Source organism: Rhododendron vialii, chromosome 5a (assembly GCF_030253575.1).
Source record: "Rhododendron vialii isolate Sample 1 chromosome 5a, ASM3025357v1".
NCBI classification, from domain to species: domain Eukaryota; kingdom Viridiplantae; phylum Streptophyta; class Magnoliopsida; order Ericales; family Ericaceae; genus Rhododendron; species Rhododendron vialii.
The window spans coordinates 35,941,808-35,952,213 of record NC_080561.1 but is presented as its reverse complement, the minus strand read 5'-3'; the positions used below and the strand labels follow the sequence as shown (position 1 = coordinate 35,952,213).

At 37.6% G+C, this 10,406-nt stretch overlaps 1 protein-coding gene across 3 annotated transcripts; it reads right to left on the bottom strand.

Moving 5' to 3' along the window:
• Positions 1 to 602: 602 nt before the first annotated feature.
• LOC131326513 (interactor of constitutive active ROPs 2, chloroplastic) lies at positions 603 to 7,287 on the bottom strand. 3 transcript variants are annotated; one of them, XM_058359313.1, is made up of 6 exons: positions 6,996 to 7,261; positions 5,746 to 5,854; positions 5,549 to 5,650; positions 3,763 to 3,946; positions 1,186 to 2,815; positions 603 to 943 (listed from the first exon to the last, which is right to left on the bottom strand). In XM_058359313.1, exons 3-5 carry the CDS (start codon positions 5,566 to 5,568, stop codon positions 1,202 to 1,204), a joined length of 1,818 nt encoding a protein of 605 aa, XP_058215296.1. In that variant the 5' UTR covers positions 5,569 to 5,650; positions 5,746 to 5,854; positions 6,996 to 7,261; the 3' UTR covers positions 603 to 943; positions 1,186 to 1,201. The 3 variants fall into 3 exon arrangements, with proteins under 3 accessions (XP_058215296.1, XP_058215297.1, XP_058215298.1); XM_058359314.1 differs by lacking the exon at positions 5,746 to 5,854 and having other exon boundaries at positions 6,996 to 7,287; XM_058359315.1 differs by lacking the exons at positions 5,746 to 5,854; positions 6,996 to 7,261 and adding an exon at positions 6,445 to 6,498.
• Positions 7,288 to 10,406: the final 3,119 nt, after the last annotated feature.

Here is a 10,406-nt window from a genome sequence, read left to right as displayed (position 1 = left end):
TTCATTATTTGGTAGAAATCTTTTGATTGGGTTATTAAACAAATAATTAGAGCTTTGGAAAGGGGACAAGTACTCCCTCTTTCCTTTAATATTAATCAATTATTCAATTTTAAGATGTTTCATAATAATTTTGACCGTAAAAAGTTAATAGAAAAAGTTTGATATCATGCCCATTTCGTTCCATTTTTTCTGGTACATCAGAAAATAGATAGTGGGCTCACATGTCGACTGTTACGGATAAAACATCCACGCTTGTTGGAGCTAGAAGGTGTTGATGCTTTACATTCGCAAACAAACTAAGGATAAGTAGGCTCACATGTTAACCGTTATAGATAAAATGCCAGAAGAATTTCAGATTGCGCATGAACCAGAGAGGGCAGGCCGCAGGACACAAACAAATCGCAAAGGGCACACGGTTTAAATCAAGCGATGATCACACGTACACACACACGAACACTCAGTTACCAGTGAAAATGTAGAAGATTAAACTCTGTTTTTGAATAATCCTCAAAAGACATTTCAAAAACGCTAGCAGAAAGTTTCCCATCACAGTGCTAACACAACAGTATCAAGAACATTTTGGGAAGAAGGATACTCCCCAGAGGCAATAAAGTTTTCATACCAGGTTTTATTCATTGGGAGAAAAACAGGAGATGTTGAGAATGGTATCGCAACGCAACGTTCCTGAAATCTTAACGCAGCAGTTTCAATTCTCCAATCTCGCATTGGATAATTCCCCACAATAACTACATTGCCTTAAACATACAGTCATAATACGGAAAAAAAAAAAAAAAAAAGGCGGAGTAGAATACTCAAAATCAGCTACTTAAGGCAGGAGAGAAAACAACAGGAGTCCACACATTTCCAGATATAAACCAGTATACAGACTCTGCAAAAGAGTGTTTCCCAGAAAATCTCCTCCAGTCCCACAGCCTCCAAATACCTGTTATGAAACAAATTTATGCGTCAATTGACATGAACAAGACACATAAGTCAAGTTTGGATCAAGGGTTTGTGGAGGACTTTCAGGGGGAAGGGCCTGTGATGGGAAACCAAAAGATAACTCACCTTCTTCGCTTTATTGTCTTTTGGTTTCCTTCACTTTTCCTTTTCCCTCCATAAATGCCTCCAACCGTTGTCCTGAATTACGAACACAACCGAAAGGACAAATAAAACAATTCCAACCTGCCAGACAACGCGATTACTTCTGGCCCTTCAACATCACACCAATCTTCTTGAACATGCCACCGTTTTTCTTCTTTGGCGATTCATCATCCAAATCTTCCGAAAATGGCGATCCAAGTTTCCCACCGATAGTATGGTAGTCAAGAGATCCAGTTCTCTCCACATACTTCCCATTATTATTCCCAGTCGATAGCATAGCGGCAGCCGCCTCTGCTGCCTTCCTCCACTGATCCGACTGCACCTTCAACCTCCTCAGCTCTGCCTCCATCTCGGCATTTGCCGCCTGTGATGCGTCCAACTGTTCAGTCACGCGGGCGGCTTTTCTGCTACTTTTATCAGCTTCTTCTGTTAAAAACCCTAGTTTCATTAGAGCCTCTCTCTCTGCAGCCTTAGCTGATTCTGCTAAAGCAAGGGCCTCGTCTTTCGCTTCATTACTCTCCACCTCCCTCTTCCTAATTTCAAACTTCATCAACTCATTTTCCTCCTTTATGCTTTGTAGTTCGTTTTCTTTATCCAACAAACTTGCCTTTAAATCAGCCAAACCCACCTCAAACTTCTTCTTCTCCATTTCCAACTGAGACTCACTTTCGCCCCACATATTTTTCTCAATCTCTCCACTCAGTCCTTCATTCTCCTTTAAAATACTCTGCAATTTAGTATCTTTGGCCACTAAATCAGCCTTCAACTCTTCAATCTCTTTGGTTGCCTTCATCAACTTCGAGTCCAATTCAGCCTCTTTTTGAGATGCCTCCAATTTTGTGTGCTCTGCTAGTTCATAAGCACTTCTAATCTCTAACGTGCTTTGAATGTACTCCTCCTGGTACCTGCTCTCGGCTGCATCCAAAGCAGATTTTAATTGAGCCACTTCAAATTTCAGTTTATTAAGCTCTTCTTTCAGTTGCCCTGAATCCTCATGTTCTCCATCTGCTAGAGCACGATTGGCCTGTAGTTTGCCAACGTGTTCCTCCAATATATTTCCTCTATCTTTGGACTGCTCCAATTCCACAGCCATCAATTTGCAAGCTTCCATGGCATTAAGACCTTCGGATCTGAGCATCTTCTCCGTTTCCTTCGCCCTTTCCAACTTCATTTGAGTTTCACTGACAAATGCTAAGGCCCGAGTTTCAGATTCTTTGCAATCACTGAGCTGGGTTTTCAAGTGCTCAACCAGGGAGAGAGTTTCTTCGAGCTCAAGCCTTACGTTCTGTATCTCAGCATGTGTCGATTCTGCATACTTAGCCTGAGCAGCTTCAGATTCAGCCAGCCTTTCTAACTGCATCTTGAGCTTCTGAATCTCACCCATTGCAGAACCCAATGCAGCAGAATCCAGAGATTGCTGTTTCTGGACAGCCTCGAGTTCAGATTGCCACGCTCGATCGCGTTCTTGGGAGATCTTACGGAGCTCTTGGACCCTAGCGTCATCGGAATCAGAAAGCTCCATTAACTGTTGTTGGGAATCTTTGAGCATTGCTGAAGTGGCAGCTAACTGCTTCTTGGCCTCTTCAGCCTCTTCCTCGGCCCGCTTCTTATAGGATTCAGATGAGCTCAGCTGGTCCTTTGCCTTCTTCAGTTCCTCCTGGAGCTGAGCAAGCTGAGATTCCAGTTCAGAGACTTTGCTGGGGCGTTTCTTCTGGACCTCGCAAAAAATTGAGCAGGGTATTAAAAATTGTAGCAAATATATGTACATATATACTGACATATCAGTTAATACACAAAAAAAGAAAGCATCAAATTGCAATGCAATTGCCTGTTTGAAACAAACTAATCCGATAGCAATCCAAAAGGCTGAGTTAGTAAATGAGAGAGACCCAAAAGCAGCAATGAACTTCAGAACTTGAAACACCACTTTGTTCAGGCAGAAAACTCAACATTAAATTAACTTGAATACCAATCAATGTTCCGCCAACAACAGTGTACGATTCAAAAACCATTAAAAGGACAACAAACCGTCTCGCTGCATTGGGGAATCGCTAAAGAAAGTAAGAAACATCTAGCACACAAATTGGCCAAATCCAGCTAACAGCTTTAAATCACTAACTCATAGGCCATAGCAAATAACAATGGTTGGAGCACAAACATTTGTCATGAATACTCATAATCCAATTTGCCTCAACAACAAGAAATTGAGAAGTAAAACATTTGATAGAAAAATTATATAAATTTTTTGTCTGTTTTATACATTTCATGAATTTGATCACCAAAGAAAAACTTTTACGAATTGGATTTATTAGTTTTCACATTTCTAATTCCTCTCATTGAGAGGAATGAAATTGTGGATTTCTCCTCACCAAAAGCTAAAATAAAAGTCCACTAAAGATAAAGTCATTACATAAAAGTTCGTCCACAATCCAACAGAGTCCATGTAACATGTGTTGGGATTTGTCCCACATCGGTTAATTATCTCCTCCAAAACTAGTATATAAGCATGGGCGGCCTCTCCACTCTTTGCCAATTGGTTTGGAGTTGGATGCTTTAACAACATGGAATGACGTTGACACGTTGTCAACAGCAGGAATCATTCTGTAGGTTATCACCACTGCCTTGAAAATGAAATGTCCCTAGTGGTTAGTTACTAACCTGATCAGGAGCAGGACTTCGGGGTGATCTGCGTTCAACAACTTTAGGACTTCTGTCCTTGGGTGTCCTGCTTGCGGGATTTGGAGATTGGACTGAGTCAGAATCAGATCCCGTCGCCTTAAGCTGTCGAGCAGTTCGAGGTGTCGCAGGAGATGTCCTTTGAGGCACCTCCAGAGAGCCAGTTCTGATCCCAGAAAGTAAGGAATGAAATCAGCATAAGAAAATTTGCATAAAAAGGTCAGAATCCAGGTGAAGTACTAATGGAAGTATCAGGAGTTGTGAAACGAGACAATGGAAGAAAAACATAGAAAATGATTTTAGCAATGGTTGGTCACTTCCAGATTGGAAGAGGATGCCAACAGCCAACATGAATAAGCCCAAATCTTAAGGGACTCGCTGAAATTCTTGTAGTAAAGAACTTTTCAACTCGACCAGTACTTGTGGCCAATGACCAAATATTACAATGCCAAAAGGATGGATAGACTAATCAGTAACGATCACTACGTCCAGTCTCCAACACAAAGAACCTCATTCATCACCACCCCGCAACCCGTAATGCCGTAATAGTATTGAAAGATCGCTAGTCTCTCTTTCTCCATTCCTCTTCTGTTACACTAAATCTGCATATCATGCTTTGACCAATACATAAACACCACTATCGTTTAGAATTGTCTCAACAAGTTCCATTGGTTTTCTAATAGTTCCTCAAATCGATAAAACTGCAATACCAACTATTCCAGTAGCATGAAACAATAATTACAGTATCACAATTGTTGCATGGTGGAAGTATAAATAGAAAACAAGAAAGGTTTTAACCCCAAGATGAATGCATTATAACACTCGGTACTGCCGAAGAAAAAAAAAAGACCTCAATACTGGTTTTAAAAACTTCATCTGCAACAGTAGAGACTTAAACATCTACCAGAGACTAAGATGGAAGACCCTATACCACATCCCAGATAATAAAAAACCCAGGAGATAGACCTATCTATGTCCAAATAGCTCTTCTAAACAATAATTTCAGTTTTTGTCTAGCGCATATCAGAAATTGTTTAGCTGTATCACCTGTAACAAGTTAGACTCAGGGCAAAGAAAGAAGTAAACAAAATTGACATTAGGCTCCATTCTTGTAAACTTTTTTTCTTTTTCGTTGTGTTTTGTTCTCCTTTTTCAAATTTTTGTTAGATTCGTGTCATATTTTTTGGATGAATTATCCATCTTGACGAGAGGATTCTAAAAAGATAATTATGACCAAAAGCAAAAAAAAGTTCACTAAAGACGAAAAAAATACCAAAAAGCTGCCCTTTTTTGGTCTATAAACTGTAGTCTTATATAAGCTAATTTCAACATCGGTCCACATTTTTATACTTTTTCTGATTCATCTCGCGAAGACAAATGATTAATCCCAACAAATAAAATTACGAAGAAAAGCTCAACAAAAAGTTGTAAAAAGAAATACATACCGAAAAAAGTTTTAGACAAAAAAGTTAGTAAGAACGGAGCCTTGACAACCATCACATGCTAACGTCCAAAATCTACTAATGAACTCAACCAGCCGAAAGAATCCCAGAAGCAAGAAAAGGGTCCAAATAAGGCTACTGCTTATTTCCGATTAAATTTAGTGTCTACCCTATTTACGGTAAACCAGTTGACGCCCACCCAATCTTTTTAAGAAATAAAGCAACTGAAATTCCATCACACAGAAATTGCTTCACAAGCAGCTATAGAAATCCAGAAGAACAAATGCCCAAAATTCAAGCAAGCGAGACAAATCACGAAAACACACCTTGTTTTTGGTGTTTGCATATTTAAACCTCCTCTTGGTTCAAAGTTGAAATACTGCAGACGAAAAGCACGCTACTCCGGAGCCCCACCTGACCCACAACACCTGCAGTAGTTCACAATAATTTGGTTGAAAAAGAACCATATCTTATACTACATATAGAGCAGACAAACAACATGGGTTTAAGAAGGACATCCAACCTGTAGTGTGTATTCATTAGTGAAGCCAAAGCAAACAAAAGACACAAACAGTTAGATCCCTTCAAAGAAACTCCAGAGAAACTAACTCCACTCCCACCAACCAAACCGACTCGAGAGAGAGAGAGAGAAAGTAGCAATCAAAGGAAACATGTAAGCATCATAATCCAAGCAATCTTTTATACTTTATCTTTTTCCTTTCCTTTTACTCCAGTACTTAAGATTATGTCTCAAAAACATTATTGACACAACAACAGTATATAAGGAGATTAAAGACAATAATTGCGCTATTTACAAAAAGATCAAAAATTGATATTCAGCATGAAATTGGGATTAATGCACTCCTAAGCTAGGAATGAAATCTAATTGATTATCACTCACAAAATCAAGCACCAATAAACCCACATTTAATTGATTATCACTCACAAATCAAGCACCAATAAACCCACATTCTTTTCTAAGGGCATGTTTGGGCACCCTGGTTTTTCAGTCTGTATTCTCAATGTATTTTGCTTGTCCGGCCGCAGATTCCGAAATCTATTACACCAAAATGCACACTGGAAAATGGCAAAACCGAAAAATCAACCCAGAAGAGCTTTTGTGATTCTCCTTATCCTCATATTTTCCACACTCCCACCGATTCGATTATACTTGGAAAACCTATAAAGTAAAATTCATAAACGCAATTTAACAAATGATTACCTCGCAAATACTCCTAAGAACATGTATTTTTGCAAGATTTCAAGGTCAAAGTACCCAAAATCTCATTTTCCTTGTAGAGGCCTTGCCTATTTTATCATCTACACTTGCACACCTACCACCGTAAAAATAAAAAATACGAAGACATTTTTAAAAATCATCTAAAATCCATTAAAAAACTAGACTGGTGAAATGTGTAGTTTTGACCTCAAAAACTGCGCTCAATCTACAGAGCCAATCAAGCAGAGGACAGTTGGTCAAAGAACTAGCATTCACGAATTACCACAGAAGGTTGTATTTAGATATATACAAACGTATGTGTAATAAATGAAAACCAAAGAAAACTCTATCCCACTTTTGTGAAAAACAAAAAAAGGAGCTTTTCAAGAAAAAAAATATTAAAAAAACCAAACAAGTGACTCGAAGAACCAGAAATCCATGGACTCGGTTACGACGAAGAGTAGAAACCCGTGAAGGAAAATGAAGATGGGAAGGAAAAAACCAGGTTTTTTTTGTGGGGGTTTGGAATGGGAATCTGCAATGGCGGTTCATACCTGAGGATTTTGTGGTGTGAACAGAGTCAATGGGGGTGAAGACAGTGATTTTCTTTGGAGCTAGGCTAGGTGGGTTTCGAGTTTCTCAAGGAGAAGTGAGGAACCCTAGTCTTGGGATGAAGAAGAGGACTGGTCAAGCATTGGGGAAGGCTTCTGTCTTGGAGTGACTTCTGCTGGCTGCTTTCTGCGCCCAGTTCCCCAAGTCACTCTCTCTCTCCTCTTTCTGTCTCTGTCTCTCTCTCTCTCTCTTCTATGCTGTGTAGTGGAGTAGTTTGTGAAATACAGGAGTGGTAGAGACAGAGACTGCATTTGGTTGTGTTTTGATGCCCACGCGATGTTTTCCAACGCGCCCCTGCGCTGTACGTCACACACGTGGTGATGTCAGTTGCGGAGAGGGGAAGTGGGGAACGAAAATTTCAAACTTTTTGAACAAAATTTTGAATCTTGTTTGAATATTTCAAATATGGTATTTTGAGAAATACTTACCCCTATTATTCCATTTGATAGGTTGAAATGAAATTAGGAATATTTTTCAAACAAAAATAGACAAGATAACTACGTATTTATTTCAGAAAGTCTAAGGCTCCATTCCAGAAATCTTTTTAAAAAATAAGCAGCTTATTTCACATTTTCAAACTCAAAAATAATGTAAATAAAAGATATTTTTTTAATTTTTTTGCATCGTATAAAAGATCTCGATGAGATCTTTCAAACAAGATCCATATTGCATATTTTTAGATTTCAATAAATTCATAATTTTTTAGCTTGAAATTGCGTTTTTAAAAAATAAGAGTTTTTTTTACGTTCCGGAACGGGGCCTAAGAGTACCGATGAAATTCCCACCGAAATAGTACCGACGGCCGCACCGGCCGTCTCCGGCCACCGGACGGCCTATCCGAGCTGTCCAAAAATTCTAAAAAAAAAACCCTTGGGGGCCTACACATATCGGATGCCATTGTATATACACGAAAAATAGGGTGTTGGATCAAGTACCCTATACATATCGGATGCCATTGATTCTCGCGTGGCCAGCTCAATTTTTTTTTATAGAATTTTTGAATGGCTCAGATCGGCCGCCCGCTGGCTAAAGACAGCCCAGCACGACCGTCGGTATGATTTCGGTGGGAGTTTCGTCGGTACTCTTAGTAGGACTCTATTTATTTATACAAATTCCAATCACAAACTTTTTAACTATCTCTATTCTCTATATTCATTTCTAGTTCTAAAACTTTCTCACCTTTCCTTCAATCATTATTCATTCTCAATGCAAATTTAATAGTGCTACTTTTTTGTATTTTATATTTAAAAAGTGATTCTTGAGGATCTTCTATTTTTTTCTCATACTCTTGTTTGGAGTATGAAATTTTATCCTCCAAATTAGAGGAAATAGGTTGGAGTATGGATTTCCTTCAAAATAGAGAAATAGAACAAGAAATGATGGAGAACTAGCGGATGAGTTGGAGATGCTTAAGAGCATCTACAATGGGTGTACTAATTAGTGTGTTTTTTTTTAGTAAAAAAAAATGTATTTTAATTATGTGTGTTAAGACTTAGCAAATAAAAATGTATTTTTTGTGCCACAATGCTTCCATTAGTTTTGTGCGCTAGAATGCGTTAAATCTTGTAGTGTGTTAGCATGTGTGCCTAGTTTGACAATTATGCTAACAAACAATAAGTGGGCCTCGCGACTCTTACCCCTATAATTCAAACTCCAATAATAAAATATAAATGTATATTACTCCTAATACATACTTGTGGGACCTATTTTTTATCCTAACATACTCCCTCCGTCTCACTTTGTTCCGCCTGTTTCCTTTTTGGAACATTCCAAAAAATTGTCTATATCTCACAATCTATAATGTTTTTTATGATTTCAAAAACTTTGTTTAATAAAATAAATTGAGATTTATCAAACAAAATCCATATTGAATATATAAAATATTATAGATTGTGAAATATAGACAATTTTTTAGGACATCCAAAAAAGAAAACAGGCGGAACAAAGTGGGACGGAGGGAGTATATTTTAACACACAAATTTATCAAACTCATTGAGGATGTTCTAACACACTCATATATTAACAATGTCTAACACACAATTGTAAGACCCATTTTTATCCTAATATACATTTTAACACACAAATATACCAAACCCAATTGCGGATGTTCTAAGGCATTATGAATGTGCCCGCTTTCGATGGCTAGATTCGACCTTTCTCACAGTCCACGGTTCATAATAAGTTTTCTATCTAAGGTTGAGTTCTGCTAATATTTTTTGGCTTTTTCTTATTTTGTCTTTATTCAAATTTTTTCTCGTTTGTTAGTTTAGTGCCTAACTTTTATGAATTAATGATTCGTCCCGTCAAGCCGAACCGAAAAAGTAAAAAATCCCAAAAACCGGCTTATGAGGTTATCTTGATATGTTAAAAAAAAAAATAAAAGTCATATTTTTACAAAATTGTTACGGATTTTCGTATGGAACATTTAATGTGAGACGGACGACAATATTGTTGCTATTGCTTCTTATACATCTTTTTTTATGCCATTGTCTGGATTTCTCTAGTTGTTTTTATTGGATAACCACGTTCTTTAGTTATTTTTATTGGATTTCTTTAGACTACTTAATTTCAATCAGCAGACTGCCATCGTGAAAGATGTTTTAAGTCTGCTTAAGTAACAAGAAGATCAAAGTGACGAAGATCAAGATTTAAAAATCTGTCTAAAATCTAGTATATAATTCAGAAATGTTTGACTTTTTTTTTTTTAAATATAAATGTAGTGTCGGTAACTTACAAATTCTGTTTAGATGTGTCCATCGTGACTAGATTCAGGTGATAACATTAGAAAAAATATATCAATTTAAGTTATATGTTAGGAAATACAAATATAAAAGCTCATTTTTTATTATCTCAGAAAAAAGAATATAATTTTTTTTAAAAACGTTGATATATATATTTAATTAAAGAAACGTTTCATTTGAACGTACAGCCTTTAGGAGCCGTCTCTAGCAACGTGATAGAGTGAATGTCGGAATGGGGATGTTGCCAGACACTTTCGCTTGGCACCGCTTTACAGGTATGTCACTCGACAACATCCCATGTCCAATGAATGTCTATGTATATGTTGTAGAACACTTGGAGAACCAATTCCATGATCAGCTGGACCGAGCCAAGTCCCGGAAGTCCAAACGGTGTTTAATTTCATATTATCCAATTTGGCAAGATTCGGATGAGCTCGGAATAGGCCCAAACTTGGTGGGCTGACTTATTTTCATGTTCCGTTCAATACTCATAAACCCTAAGTTAATGATCGATGGTGCTTTTCGGTCTAATTCATTTGTTTAGGCCTTCAATTGCGTTATTTTGCCGTTTTAGGAAAGATTTGTTTCGTTAATAACTCTTAGATTGTAATT